The sequence below is a fragment of the Diabrotica undecimpunctata genome, chromosome 2 (assembly GCF_040954645.1).
Source record: "Diabrotica undecimpunctata isolate CICGRU chromosome 2, icDiaUnde3, whole genome shotgun sequence".
NCBI classification, from domain to species: Eukaryota; Metazoa; Arthropoda; class Insecta; order Coleoptera; family Chrysomelidae; genus Diabrotica; species Diabrotica undecimpunctata.
The window spans coordinates 170,919,381-170,936,141 of NC_092804.1; the positions used below are offsets into that span (position 1 = coordinate 170,919,381).

At 34.0% G+C, this 16,761-nt stretch overlaps 1 protein-coding gene across 4 annotated transcripts in view; it reads left to right on the top strand.

The window, feature by feature from the left end:
- Nucleotides 1-16,761, top strand: part of toc (toucan) — a 516,113-nt gene that overhangs the window by 187,312 nt on the left and 312,040 nt on the right. For all 4 annotated transcript variants that reach the window (XM_072524002.1, XM_072524003.1, XM_072524004.1 and 1 more), the window contains exon 2: nucleotides 13,916-16,467. In XM_072524002.1, the coding sequence (XP_072380103.1) occupies nucleotides 13,916-16,467 (2,552 nt within the window). The remainder of the gene's footprint in view (nucleotides 1-13,915; nucleotides 16,468-16,761) is intronic.

The following is a 16,761-nucleotide window of genomic DNA, read 5'->3' on the forward strand; positions in this document are numbered from 1 at the left end:
AATAGCCACAACAATCACAAGACCAAGCAGAATTAGATGAACTAAAAATAAATTTCAGTCATATGTGTCCAGGAACAAATGGCATATATCCACTACCTTTGCATATGGGATTAGAGGTATTGATATTACATATATTCAAGACTAAGAAAACAAAATTCCACTCGTGCAATTCTGGATAGACACGGGACTACTATCGGACGAGAAAGTACAAAGATTAGCAGAATATATCGACGAATTGTTCGATGATGAAAGAGGAGATTTGGAATACATAGAACTTACGTCAGAAAAAATAGGTCCATATATTACAAAAGAAGAAATATTACACGCATTAAAAACAATTAAGAGTGGGAAAAGCCCTGGACCTGACATGCTTCCCATAGAAATTCTAAAAATTCTAGATGAGAAGCACATTGATGTTTTAGTGACACTCTTGAACCAAATTTATAGTTCAGGCGTATTACACAAAGTGTAGTTAACGTCGATTTTTATTTGTTTCTCCAAGAAGAAAATAGCAAGAGAATGCAGCGACTACCGCACCATTAGCTTGATGTCTCATGTGCTAAAGTTCCTACTAAAAGTCATCCCTGATCGAATATATCACAAACTGGACATAGACGTTAATGATACACAATTTGGTTTTTGCAAAGACCTAGGAACGCGTGAAGCTCTTTTTTCACTTATATACTTTTTTTACATACATATTTTATTGACTATAATAAAGCATTCGATAAAGTACGACATAAACAACTAATGAATGTCCTGAAATCAAAGAAGATTGATTACAACGACCTCAGGATCATATCAAATTTATACTGTAAACAGCGAGCAAAAGTACGTTGTAACGAACAGCTGTCAAAAGAAATTGAAATTAGACGTGAAGTGAGATACGGATGCGTATTGTCGCCAATTCTTTTTAATGCCTACTCCGAAGAGGTCCTGAAAAACGCTCTTGAGGGTGAAACAGCTAAAATAAAGGTAAATCCAGTTCCCATTAACAACATTAGATATGCGGACGACACTGTGATCTTAGCAGAAAATATTGAAGATTTTCAGAGACTGGTGACCAGAATAGAGGAGTATGGAAAAGAGTACGGTCTAACAATGAACATCAAGAAGACGAAATTCATGAGAATATCGAAAACTCAAAGAAATAACGAGAATCTTCTAATAAACGGAACCAACGTCGAACAAGTGGACAAATATGCATATGACAAATAGAAAAGGCTAAAGCAAATTTTAACAAAATGAGAAGAGTGCTATGTACAAGGGATTTAAAATTGGAACTAAGAGTTAGGTTGGCGAGGTGCTATATTTTTTCGACTTTGTTTTATGGAATGGAATCTTGGACCTTGAATGCGACATCAATGAAAAAACTGGAATCATTCGAGCTGTGGATGTATAGAAGAATTCTGAAAATATCGTGAACAGAACACGTCACTAACAAAGAGATTCTGAGAAGGATGAATAAAAAAATAGAAATTTTAAATACAATTAAAACAAGAAAATTCGAATATCTCGGACATATTACACGTGGAGAGAAATACACCTTGCTCCAACTGATTATGCAGAGAAAGATAAAAGGAAAGAGAAGCATAGGGAGGCGTAGAATGTCATGGCTGCGCAACCTGAGAGAGTGGTACTGATGTACATCAAATCAACTTTTCAGAGCAGCCGTCTCAAAAGTCCGAATAGCTATGATGATTGCCGACTTCCTCCGCGGAGATGGCACTTGAAGAAAAAGATATGCAAGATCCTAAAAGCCAGTTTGTGGGGTCGTAACGGAAATATAGCAAAACGTTAAAGACATATACTTTCCCAAGGTAGGTAAAGTATCAGACCTACTGTCTAATACCTACTGTCTCAACACCAGTCATATAAATCAATAAGCCTATCGTCTTTTTCATTAAAAACGCTAAAAAGACTTCTGGATAGGTACATAAGAGACGAAGTGCTAAAATATAATCTTCTAAGCAATCGTCAATATGTATCCAACCTGGTAAATCTACGAACTCATCGTTGGATGATCTAAATAGGCTTATCTCAAGCTACTAGACAAGAGGACAACTATCTGAGGACTTTATAAAAAAGGTTATGTCACTAACATCTTCAAGAAGGGTGACAGAAGGAAATGTTCAAACTAATGTGGAATTACCTTTCTCAACAGCATTGGTCAACTATATGAAAAAAATGTTGAAAGCCCGAATTGAAAGCCAGTTTGTAGACTCGTGACTGCAATGAAAAGTCAAAACATCAGTCACATTTATAATAAAACTCTAAGATATTTGTACAGTAAGAATAGAAGCTGTATTAATATCGGTAGATCCTTCTCTCGAGATTACAGGTGTCAAAAGGATTGAGATAAGGATAATATATTGTCCCAAACCTAAGCCAAATATACATTAATAAAGTATTAAAAGAGTAGAAAAACAAATGTGGCAGAATAGGTGTTGCAGTAAACTATTCAACTTAACGACATACTGTTCCCCCTCAGCTTTGTCGATGATCAGGTTATTCTAGCAGGTGACGAAGAAGACTCAGACAGATACTGGAATTATTGAGCATAATCTTTGTGGATATAAATAATGTCGAATAATTTATAGGATTTACTAAGGAAGAGAAAAGAATTATTAAAAAAATTACTGTTTTTGTAACGGATGTTGTTACCAGTATTTAAAAACCAACGCGTTGGTTAAATGCTAATATTGTTATAATGCACAAAAAAGGAGACATTACCGACCCCTTACAAACTGTAGACCTAGAAGCTGGTCTAGTCATATATATGATATACATTATTACATACTTATTATATTAGCAATTACAATGTTTTAATTTTATTTAATTTGAGGAAACACGATTGATAATTTATTTTGATATTTTTTTTATTGATTTATTTAATGTCGTCCCAACCACTGAGGTTATAGACGACAACATTGATTTATGTCAGAAAGAGACTCGTTTCTGTTTATTATATTTTTCGTTGTTGATAACTAAATAGTTTTCGATTGTTATATGGCTGCGTACTATAAATAATAGAACGATGAAACATTTAACTTGTGATCTGACTATTTAAACAACAAAGTAAAGTGGCGCCAAATTTGAATGTTTAAATTTTTTTAATTTAGTCAGAAAATTTAATATTCGTGAATTAGAATATTAGTTTTCGTAAGATAGAATGTAATTATAGATATTGCTTAGTATATCAATATCAGTTTATTTTATTAACACATTGATATTTGAACTTTGATCAGATAAAAGGCATATATCGAGCACAGTTTAATTTAATCTTGCCCAAGTACTTTCGATCCCTAGATCATCTTCAGGAGCATTTCGTCAATTGCGGCCTATCCGACAAGAATAAAATGTCATAAACATATAAATGTACATCACACTACACTACACTACACTTTCCTTTTGTAGTGTAGTGTGATGTACATTTATATGTTTATGACATTTTGTTCTTGTGGGATAGGCCGCAATTGACGAAATGCCCCTGAAGATGATCTAGGGATCGAAAGTACTTGGGCAAGATTAAATTAAACTGTGCTCGATATATGCGTTTTATCTGATTAAAGTTCATTTATTCGAGCATTCAACCTTATATTTATACATTGATATTTATTTATACATACCGTTTCTAAGAATTCTCTTTTGTTTAATTGGTGTTTATGTCTTAATATCTTAGTTTCATTGAAAATAAATGAATGGTTCTTACTAATTGCATGATTTATTAATGCACATGTATTTTTATTATTCCTGAGATCACCTTTATGTGATGTTATTCTGCTTATTAGATTTCTAGATGTGTGTCTGATGTATGACTTTTCACAATTTTCGCATGGTATTCTATAAACTACATTTGAGCTTTCCGTAATGTTAATAGGTGATCAATTTTTTGTATACAATGATACCAGTGTTTTAATATTTTTAGCTGCAATTTTAATCTGAGAATAGTTAGCAAAGACTTTTGTTAGCTTGGATGTTAATGTTGGTAAACATTGGTGATTTGGTTCTCTTGTTTGATTCATGCCTGTACGACCGTGTCGTACGCCTTTTCGATGTCGAGGATGGCCATTCCAGTTTTCTGATTTCTGTTGATGCGTATCTTCGTGTTGCTTATTACTGTTGCTAGTTGTAGTTCGCAGTTTCTTCCACTTCTAAATCCGAATTAGTCTTCTTGAATTATTCTTCTTCTTTCCGAGTGCTTCATCAGTCTTCTGTAGATGATCTTCTTCAATATTTTTCCCAGTGATTTCAGGAGGGATATTGGCCTGTAGTTTTCTGGTCTTCTTTTGTAGTTTCTTGGTATTAGTAGAGATGTGATTTTTGCATGTTTCCAGTTGTTTGGAAACTGTGCTTTTTCTAGTCAAAATCTGAAGATGTGGTGTAGTTACTATCATTTTCTTCGGTAGTTCCTTGAGTGCAATGTTGTGGATGTCTTCCATTCCTGGTGGTCTACTTCCTTACTTCCTTTTAGTCTTTTGATGGTTTTAGCAACTTCTGTTCGATTTAGGTGATTTTCTTCATCTACTAAAAATTCGTTCCTTCTTTTTTTGCCTTTTGCCTATGTGTTGCTGCCATTCTTCTTGAGATGGCGTCCACTTTTTCTTGAGTTCCGTAGTTAGTTCCTTCTTCATCGAATATTTGCGGCCTCTTCTGTTTTGTCCTCTTCTTGAATTTTAACATCTTTCATACGTTTCCATGTTTTTTTTCTGCTTTCTGATGTTGTTGTGTCATTTGTTCTCGGTGATACTTCTGAGTCTTGTCCCTATTTCTTCGGATAGTTCGTCTCCGTAGATCTTGAATTCCAGTCTTCTAGTCCTTTGGAATGTTATTCTGGTGCTGTTTCTCTCCTTTCTCGTTTTTTAGCTTGTTCGGAATGGTTAGTCCTCTGTTGTTCGTCTTTTCACTTGGGATGTTATTTTCCATGGCTTGCTGGATTTTCCTTGTGATTACAAAATAAAACACGACAGGGTAACGTCTGATCATCAATGCAAAAGAACAGATTAGAATAAAATACATAGGAGTGGCAAAAACTTATTGGGGCCTACGTTCAGCAGATCACAATTTAGGCTTTTTAGATAGATACATTAAAAACCAACATATTACAACAGATATTTAAATTACTACTCAAGTTATATTTTAACATAAATGTTAAAAAGAAGATGAAGTTATTACCCAACAGAGACAAAATGACTTCTTCTAACTACTAGAATACTGCTCTCTGATACATCAGATGCAAATGGAATAGAATTTAGCAGTCAGTCGATTGAAATGAAGATTAATTATGTACAAATTTAATATCCCAATACACTTAATACACAAAGATGCTGTAACTTCACCAATGCTTGACTGATATCTATAAAAAAAAAGCAGATCAGAAATATACGTTACCAAATTTCTATCAAAAGTGAGCTGTAACCTTTTAACAGTGTAGCCTGTACTCTGATAAACTCATTAAAACAACATTGCACAAGGTGCACCGGTCGATTGGAACTTTTTTCTAAACTACCGAAGACACTGTCGCGAATACCAAGACCTATAAAGGTTAATACTTTCATAAAGTTTATGCACCTCGACAGTAAACTTGATATCTGTGCTTTTTAAGTAGGTAATTTATAAGAATTAGGATGGAAATTTTCAACATAATACAATTTATAAAATGATACTATGTTACAACAAAACACTTATATTTTACAGCGTATATCTTTTGGAAAGATCAAATGTAAACTGTACTTCCTGATCGTTTGTTTTTTATTTGTCAAACGCAATAATATCGTATCAACATCAACTAAAATTAAAAGGTAAATCTTTTTTACCATATATTAAAAACGTTAATCAGCAAAATTTTAGAAAAACACGACAAGTCAATATTACAGTACGCTCATCTAATTGATACTGATATTGAGTTTATAAGAAATACAGATATAGTTCATAACTTACAACTCAATATGTAGTATGTTATCGATGTTATCATATCTACTGTACACTTTACTCCTTATTTAAAACTAACTTAACCAAAAAAGAAAAAACAAAAAACAAAAACAAAAAACACAAAACACTTGTGTTTTTTGTTTTTGTTTTTTGTTTTTTCTTTTTTGGTTAAGTTAGTTTTAAATAAGGAGTAAAGTGTACAGTAGATATGATAACATCGATAACATACTACATATTGAGTTGTAAGTTATGAACTATATCTGTATTTCTTATAAACTCAATGTCATTTGTTATATTTTAGAGAACTGATGAAGCTTTAGAAATATAAAGCGAAACGTCTTCAATAAACTTATGAAGTAGTTGACTTCTTTTTTTAGTTGCCAACCTGAATGACCGATTAAACCTCTGAATTCACTAGTTGAATACTTTAGAAATATAAATTGACGGTCGTAGTCTTTACAATGTCTACTTATACAGAGGGTTTTTTCGTGACCATCAAACGAAAATATGGCTTAAACTGTACCTTACTACTCAAGAGATGGAGCAGATGGAGCAAACTTAATGAAAAACTGGCGAGAACTGAAGCAAAAAAGACCTTCCTGATTCAATGCAGAAAGACGAAGAGATACCCAAGGTTCTTAAATGATCGCACCGACCACCTGATGCAGTCCACCATGGGAACATTATCTAACAAATTAAAAAGAAGAGCGGATGCCATCAACACACAGGTAAGAGCACGATTATTGAACTTCCACATTTCCTCGGTACATTCCGATATAGCATTCATTCATCGACAAATGTCAAACATATTCGTCCAACTTGAACCTCTCCTACCTTCCAACATTTTGGATCAATATGAAACTTCGCTTCTCAAAAAATATACGTTCTTTCTAAACAATTCTTTATCTCACCTCCAAACAAAATTAAATAATCTAGGGTCCACTCCTTTCAGTCGTCTACCATTTCACGATAAATGGATTAAAAATCTCACAAACATCCAAATCCCTAGAAATATCTTAAAACTTCTATCTCTCGGACCTAAGTTCGGATTACAACCCTCGCTTAACGATTATTCCGTATGTAATTTCGTAGCTGACATAGAAAACATACTTTCACATTCGGAAGCCAATGAACTCCTCGAATTAAGATCATCTGCTAATAATATTCTCACCAACTTTTCACATAAACCTCCCTATGCCAGCTCGGATATAGATGATGTCTATAGACAAACGTCCACATTCCTTAAAGAACACCCTGACCTGATGGTATTAACCAGTGACAAAGGCAATGAAACAGTACTAATGATGAGAGAGCAGTACTTAAACCTGAGCCAACAACTTCTAGATGATAATAAATATTATCAGCCACTTCTCCGCAATCCCACCTCAACTTACACAAATAAAATAAATAAATTCATCACTGAACTAAAAAATAAAAAAATCATCGATGATAAACTAGCCAAATCCCTCCATAACTATAATGGCAACGCCCCCAGGTTCTATTGTCTTCCTAAAATCCATAAGCCCCAACTGAGTATGCGTCCTATACTATCGTCAATAAACGCTCCTAACATTAATGTAGCCCAATTCCTAACGGACATTCTTTCACAAGCATACAACTATAAGAACGATTTTAACATAGTAGACTCTTTCCAGTTCAGTGAATTCATCAATAATTATCAGTTACCAAGAGAATATGTCTTAGTAAGCTTCGACGTAGTATCACTGTTTTCTAACATCCCACTCTCCAGCGTCGTCACGTCACTCCGGAACCATTGGAATGAAATCCAACCACACAGTCCAGTATCATGGGAAATATTCTCGGAACTATTAAAACTGACGTTTGACACCAATTATCTAATATTTAATGACAAATATTATCGCCAAATCTTTGGAACTCCCATGGGATCGTCCATTTCCCCCATTCTAGTTAATTTCGTACTCGATGACCTTATCAATGAGAGTATCAGTAAGTTAGATTTCCAGGTTCCCTTTGTAAAGCGTTATGTCGACGACTTGATCCTAGCAACACCACCTGATAAGATTTTAAGCACCTTATCAGTCTTCAATAGCGTTGATCCTCACCTGCAATTTACTTGTGAATTGGAGGTTGATATCAGCATACCGTTTTTGGATATGCGAATCATACGCACACATAGTAACACATTGGGCACTACGTGGTACAGGAAAGACATGGCGAGCAACCGGTTCTTAAATTACCACTCTACACACCCAATAAGATACAAACATAACCTTGTACAAGCTCTTAGCTTTAGAGTACATACGTTGACCCATACGCGGTACAAGAGGGAATCCTTGGATTTACTCAAATCCATTCTCATTGATAACTCTTACCCCATATCCATCATCAACAGATATCTTTTCTCTAAAAGCTATGGTCATTCTATTTCGGAAGCACCCAACGGTGCAATACTAGCCTCCATATCCAATAGCATACAGACAAACATTTCCCCGTTAACCCCAAAACCAGCCACAAAATATGCTTCTCTTCCCTATTTCCCACAAATTACGAACAAGCTTACTAAACTATTCAAAAACTTACCCGTCAAAATATCCCTAAAAAATACTAAAACCATTGGAAAGTTATTCTCCAAGTCTAAAACTCCACTAAGCTTGTTAGAGCACACTAATGTTGTCTATCAGATACCTTGTTCAGAATGCAACTCCTGCTACATTGGCCAGACTAGTCGATCTCTTCTAGGGCGTATAACTTCACACAAAAGCGACATCAGACTTTCCAAACCCTCTTGTGCCCTTGCACAACACGCCATTTCCACTAAACATCACATTGATTTCACAAATACCAAAATACTGGCGAAACAAAACAACCATCAGAAACGCTCCTTTATTGAAATGTGTGAGATCCTCAAGAACTCATCGGCAATAAACAAAAGAACCGACATCGACAATTTGAGCCAGGTTTACCACTCTCTCATCTTACGAAATAAATGATACCAATTGTTCTTCAGTTAAAAGTTGGCGTATTTTTTGTTCAAAATAATAACAAAATTATCCCCTATTTCCAAGTTTCATTAAAACATAAATTAAAAATAATATATCAAATATTTCCGCCATATAAATTCCACCTGTCCAACTAATTATGCAATGTCCCCTGTAGAAGTTCATAATTGTCTCAAACCTTGGAATTTGGTGACACATGGCCCTTAAAAAAAATTTTCGGTATCGCGTCAAGTAGTTTGCTTAGATTGCAATAAATCAGAACTTTGTTGGTCTTCAGTGGAGAACCATCTAAATGAAGCCAAATGTTCGTTTAAAAAATTTTTTAAATATTCATATCTACGAATATGAACATTATTTTCTGCAAAGTTTGTGTGTTTTTTGTTTTTGTTTTTTGTTTTTTCTTTTTTGGTTAAGTTAGTTTTAAATAAGGAGTAAAGTGTACAGTAGATATGATAACATCGATAACATACTACATATTGAGTTGTAAGTTATGAACTATATCTGTATTTCTTATAAACTCAATGTCATTTGTTATATTTTAGAGAACTGATGAAGCTTTAGAAATATAAAGCGAAACGTCTTCAATAAACTTATGAAGTAGTTGACTTCTTTTTTTATTTGCCAACCTGAATGACCGATTAAACCTCTGAATTCACTAGTTGAATACTTTAGAAATATAAATTGACGGTCGTAGTCTTTACAATATATATATATATATATATATATATATATATATATATATATATATATATATATATATATATTGTTATGATGTGTTGTTTGTTTGAATGATGAGCAATGAGTATTTTTAATAATATAGGGTTTTTATCGCGGTTCTCAAAGAATTAGCTTGTAAGTACTTTTTTAAATTATCTTTATTATAACTATTATGAAACACACATATATATCTAACTTAGCCAATGTAAATTTAAAATAAACTATCTTTAAATTGATATTCTTATAAAACTAATTAAATTCTATAGACAATGTAAAATTTAAACAAACTATCTTCAAAATTGAAATTGTTATGACACTAACTAAATTATATTAACAAAATTTTGTACCTTTCTTTCACTGAATGCCTAAATGAACTGTTTTCCACTATATAGATTCTAATCACCACTGAATGTCTTCGTACTTCGGTTATCCTTGTTTTTGTGAAATTTCTTTTTCCAATTATCAGCTTCTACCAATTTAAGATATATTTTTCTTCACCAGCATTTATAAACCACCAAGCAAACCAGTAAACACCATTTATATTTATTCTTCTTTTCAATATACCAATATCCAATTATTATAAGTTGATTTATACTAATCTCCAACCATAATATAATTTCAATTCCTTCCAATGTCCATCCAATATTCTTCTAATATACTTTTATAATCTTCAATAATTATTTGTGTATAATTATAAATGTGCATTAAATATATGCATAATTTTTAATCTTCATTTAACTCACTATATTAAACAATTGGACTATTTGTACTTGATTCACTGACTCCAACTAACTTTCATATTTCTTACTAAACTGTTCTGACTGACTTCTTGAAAATTCTGAACAATTTACTTCACTCTACTAACTTTCATAATGAACTGGCCTGACTTCTGACTAAAAACTGCCATCTTGAATCCAAATCACGGGTATTTATATCTTTTTGGATATTCCAGAATCATCTGGTAAGAGATCATGTTCCAATTTGTTCCATTACTTCTATATAGATGTTCTCGAAAAAATATCTGTTCCATCCACCGACATAATCATTATTCCAGAATGTTCGACCGTAAACAATGGTCACACTCTGCACTCTGGAGAATTCGTTAATGTTCCATTGATAATTTTGTTGACATTTAGGCTTTTCAGATCAGAATAAACATTCAAATTAGTAACTAACACTCTAATTTAATAAAATACACATTTCAAACAATATATTATTATAACCCCACTTTATATTCCTTATAATTCCTAATTTCTATCTGTCACTTCGAGAGTATTTTTGGTTGCCTATGCACATGGCTCACTTAAATCTATTTACAACATTAAAATACAACTTTTTACAATTATTATATGATAATTTCTTAAAAATGCCCTCACATAAATAATTTTTATTAAATTCTCTAGTATATAACTTATTTTAAACAACCAAATATCTAATATTATGTAGTATATAACTTATAAATTATTTTCTATAAACCCCAATCGTCACAATATATATATATATATATATATATATATATATATATATATATATATATATATATATAGTATATAGTATATATATATATATATATATATATATATATATATATATATATATATATATATATAGTATATGTATACACATTCATATTTGAGATCGCGAAATCAATATTCAATAAAATTTGTACCAGCTCGACGGTAAAAATTCGATATCTTTTGATTCAAGTGACCTATCGATAAAAATCAAGATGTGTTTTAATGGTAAAGAGTTTAGCTTTCGTATGCAGTTTTTGTATTTTGCCGCAAAAACACAGATTCTATACTACGTGGCACGATTTTTGCCATTTTTTATTATTCTCACGAGATCAATACAATCTATCCCTTTTATTAACTGGTCGCTATAAAGTTTATATTACTAGAGCCTAAGCTTTAAAACTATAGCATGAAATTTTAGTTTTGAGTTTTGGCAATAAATGTCAGGCATTTAAAATATGCTTAAAAAACGCTGAATTTAAAATTTCCCACAATAAACGATCTAAAATATTAAATTTTTTTTTTAATTACACTAGTACATTTTTCAAAAGAACAAAACTTCTGCAATAAACTACACCCAAAACTGTCTTCTTAAATGCATTTCCCGTGACGTGTGATCTTTTGTAATAACATAAAATTGAAATTTCATGTCATAGGTTTTAAAGATTGATCTCTAAAAATGGATATTTTACTACAACTGGTCAATGAAAATGGTCAGTTTTATTGATCTCACCTTTTTTTACATCTTTAGAGAGAAGAAGGAAAATCTGCATACAGACACCTGTGACTCACACAGGTAGTGTTGGGTTCCTAATACCCTAGCGAAGCTGTGCCGGGACGAGATTCCCGAGGGATTTAGTCCTTTGACACTTCGTCCCGTCACCACTCCGAGGCGGTCGGCGTTCAACTAAAAACCTGTCCTCTGTCACACCAGACATCAGGATGGAAGGGCCGGTTAAGGCAAACATCTCTCCTGATGCCCTGCTATCACCCGATTCCCATTCTTTCTCCGACACATTCATCGAGGAAACCGCACCCACACGGCCTTAGCGAGGCTGTCATCTGTCTCGCGTAGTGTGTATCTCATTCACTCTTATTTTGGACTGCGACAGTCCGAACCCCACCAAGGTTCTACTCGCTTGTTTTAGAATTCTGTTGCGAGTTCCCTCTCCTCTCATTCTTTTGAAGAGAGCAGCTCCCTGATAAATTTGTGGATCCGTGTCCACCACCACTCATCCCTCATCATTTTCTCCACCATTTTCTCACGGAATTAAACATTCTGCAGTTACACTCTCTTACAAACTTCTCTCTTTCATCTGCCCAACGCTCACACTCACACGATACGTGTGTATCACAGTATCCGAGAAACCACAGTAAAGATCGGACTGAGCCCTCCTAAACCTGAAAAGGTAGCTGTGGAAGCAGCCATGGCCTGTGAGCATTTGCGTCAGATAATAATCCAGCTGCCTATGCCCACAGTCCACCCAGCTTCGAAGGTTCGGGATTAGTGACTTCGTCCTTATTGATCTCACCTGAACACCTTTATAAAAACTGAGTTTATTCTCGGCTAGATACAAAAACTTCATACAAAAGTTCCACTCTTTGCCTTTAAAACGCATCTTGATTTTTGTCGATAGGACATTTGGACTGATACAAATTTTATTGAACATTGATTTCGCACGCGCAACTGACATGCAAAATCGACGGTCGCTTCAAGCGTTGTTTCTAAGAGAACGGGTCATTCTGCACAAAAAATACTTCTAAACATTTTTGTTTAAAATTATCTCAGCTACATCTTTTATTTAAAACATTTTTTTCTACGGTGTAGAGATTCTTGATAAATCGATTTTTTTTGCGCTTTTACTCTCCTGCGAGGGGGGATTTAGGGGGAAACCCAGGGGTAAAAGTGGTAAACTTTTTTGCATCTTTTTTGGGGTCCTAAAATTAATATTCCATGCAAAATTCAGTTTTGTCGTATGATTTTTAGGGGTCAACTCTCTGACGACTGGACTTAATATCGAAACGAGTACATCCATTTTGAACATATTTAACAATTAAAATACAATTTTACCATTGTTTACACGCCCTGTATCACTTTTGAAATTTAGTATAGCATTAAACATGACTCCAAACGTTATTTTGAAGAGGAAGAAAAGACCTTTTTTCCGTAAAGCGTTGCCTATACCTATACCCCCGTGCAAAAAAGTTATGGAACAAAAAATAAAAATCGCATGTATCCTGTGTTTGAATTAAAAATTATTTTTGACTTTAAAAGGTGATATTTAGAGAGACAATTTAATTTTAAACGACTTTTCTGTAGATATAATATGTACGAAAACTGCATAGAATTCACCCAGATGCAGCCTAGTGCATAGGGACAAATTCGCCCCTTTCTCAAAAACCTATCCTTTTAGAGGGTAGCACGCAACTGATTTTTCATATATGTGGGTCCATTGACCATATAAGACAATAAAACTCCTTTAACGTTGTAGTTTTTTTAGCTCTTTTAGATAATCAATAGCCTACTAAGGATGTAGCGCAAATTGTTTACTTCGAAAAACTAGTCGCATAATTAACAACACTTAAACGTATTTTAAGTTTTGACCATTACTGTATAATATAAACTAGATATATATACTAGAATACCCTTTTTTATTTTTTAGTCACATCCTAGTGTGTAAAACCGTGGTGGATATATTGACGTTTTAAAATAAAATTATTTTATTGTGCAACTTATTAATAATAATATTAATATGACTTTTTTTATTGCAGACTGGGTTAAGCCGCATTCCAACATTCGGTTCGCGGATCCCGCACGCAGAGTCGAAGCCCGTCATCGTATCCGCCACTGGCACCATCAGCACCGACAGCGAAATCACCGCCAAGAACATAGGCAACCGCGTACGCGTGGGCGATAAAGAAGGAATCCTCCGTTTCGTCGGCGAAGTTAAGTTTTCTAAAGGCGTGTGGTGCGGAATCGAACTAAGCACATCGGCCGGTAAGAACGATGGCTTTGTCAACGGCATTCGCTACTTCGCTTGTCCGGATCGCCGCGGGTTGATGGCGCCACTGGCTAAAGTTTCGCTCGTCAACAGTAACTGTGAAACTATTGAAAATGCTTCAGGACCGTATTCCATGCTTTTTATTAATCCGCGTCAAGGAAGAAATAACGAACTCGAACGAGCTGTTAGTCATGAAGAACTAGTTCACGAAAGAATTTCAAAAAAGAGAGATACGTTCAGTCTTTCAAGGCATGAAGTTACTAAAAAACTACATCAAAACCTAAATAATACTACTTTAATTGATAAAAAATGTCTACAACAAAGAACAAATTTAATTATTCCGAAATCCATAGAAATTAATAAAAAGAGATCTAATGATACAATCGATTTAACTAAAGTAGAATCTGCCGCTTTCGAATCAGAAAACAAAAATTCCCGAAAAAACGAGGACATTCCCAAGTACTTCCCGATAGACAAAGCTTGCGAAAATCTGTTAAAAGACTCTAGTTCAGAAGTTAAGAGACGCAGAACTTCAAATCCAAAAATTCAAAAGCTCGATGCGCTAGTTTTAAGAAGTCTTAACGAAAATATTGACAAACCTTCGTCACTGCCTCAACTTAAATGTAGTAGAAGCTCGATAGATGCCTTCAGTATAGGAGTATTTAACTCATCAACTCCGGAACAAAGCGATGCCGATACTACGTTAAAAATTTTACGATTATCCGGTGGAAAACAGGATCTCAATACTACCGCGAATTTCGAAGACGACAGTAGTAAAAGAGATTCTTTAGAGTTTGATGAATCATTAGGAATACTTACTCCTGATGAAATGTGTTCTCAGTTTTTAAATTCTCAACTACGTTCGCCGAGTTTAGAAGAATACGACAAAAATATTAACGATTATTTCTCTAGTACAAATAGTAATAAAAAACTCGACATTGATAGTCCTAGAGATGATAGTTTAGGTCTAATAGATGAAAAATTATTAAATTTAAGTATGAATAAGACGAAACCATTAAATTTAGATGTTACACAAATTAAAGATAATAAAGAAGACGTACAGAGTCCAAATTTAACCGATTATAGTCTTGGGATTATAGATGAACATGTCTTTGGGAACCTTACAATGAAAACAAATACAGTTAACATGGAACTACCATTAGATGTTGAAAAATCGACTTTAAATCGCTTGGAACAAACTCCCTCTCCGGAAGAGTTGCCCTTGGATCCAACAAATTTAACTGATTACAGTCTTGGCATTATAGACGAACACGCCCTTTCAAATTTAACAATGAAAACAGATACTACTGTTAACATGGAGCTACCGTTGGATGCTGAAAAATCAGCTTTGACTCGTATGGAACAAACTCCATCTCCAGAAGAATTACCTTTGGATCCAACTCCTATAGTAGAGTGTGATCCGAAAACAGAACCTAGTAAATCAAAAACTTCGAATAGCTTCATCAATAGCATTACCAGCATTACTAGTTTAGATACAGGGTATCAAGGAGATGGTGAGATGTCAAGACCGGCAAGCAGAGGCGCTGACAATTCTCCATTAACGAGAAGACCACTGCCTCGACCACAATGTAGAAGAGTTGATCCCATGACAGATTCAGATTTTTATACAGAAAGTGATGCTGATAACCACGAGGAAAATCATTTAAGGGGCGATCGAAGAGTCCAAATTATCGACGGCACCCTTTACGGTATCGATCCACAAGCTGCTGCAGACATTTATGTTAATAATCGAGAGAATATGGACTCCAGTGGTATTTTTACGGATATAGAAACAAATACTAGAAATGAAGATGACTTTATTCGCATGGAAGTACCCGACGTGTCGCCGTCAGACACGAGTTCCAAAACAATATCCGAAAACAGCCAAGACAACATTCAACAAATCATTGAAAAGTCGGCTGAAAAGAAGGCGGAACAAGCACTTTCCAAAGAGAACCCAAAGAAAAGAAATGCTCCTAGTCCAGGCATATCTAGTCCTTCTAGTTTTTCCTCTCCAAGACACGGTGCTAAAGATGATAATTCTGCTAAAAAGTATAAAATGCCAAAGAGAGAAGTAGTATCCAAAGTTAAAGCGATGATTGATCCTCCTAACGAGCAGAATAATGAAAAGAAAACTATAAAGAAGCCTGTGGGTAGGTGGGACGCGGTTATGAGTAAAATAAGTAAAAACGAACAGAATAAAACTAATTTAAAGGAAGTGAAATCTAAAGTGTTTAACGCAGTCAATAATAATACGGTGGTTCCTCAGAGAAAAGCGGTTACGAGGAGTCCAGGGAGTCAGAAGAATCAAAATAGTAAACTGTAAGTAAATTGTTAGAACATTACACTAATTTTATTTTATTTCTGCTTCTGTTTTATATCTCTTATAAATCACTATTTCGAGGGGTTCGAGCGAAAACCCGATAACTAACAAAATCATTGTTCGGAGATAATCGCGATTAAAGATTTTCGTAACATTGAAGAGGCTTTAAAATCGTCATAGGAAGTTGTTTTAAATATTTGTTAAAGCCAAACAGTAGAGAATTTAATGTTTAGTTAGAATAATTTATTTTTAGTTTAACTTTTTAAAAGGTATTTACAAAAAAAAATAAAACA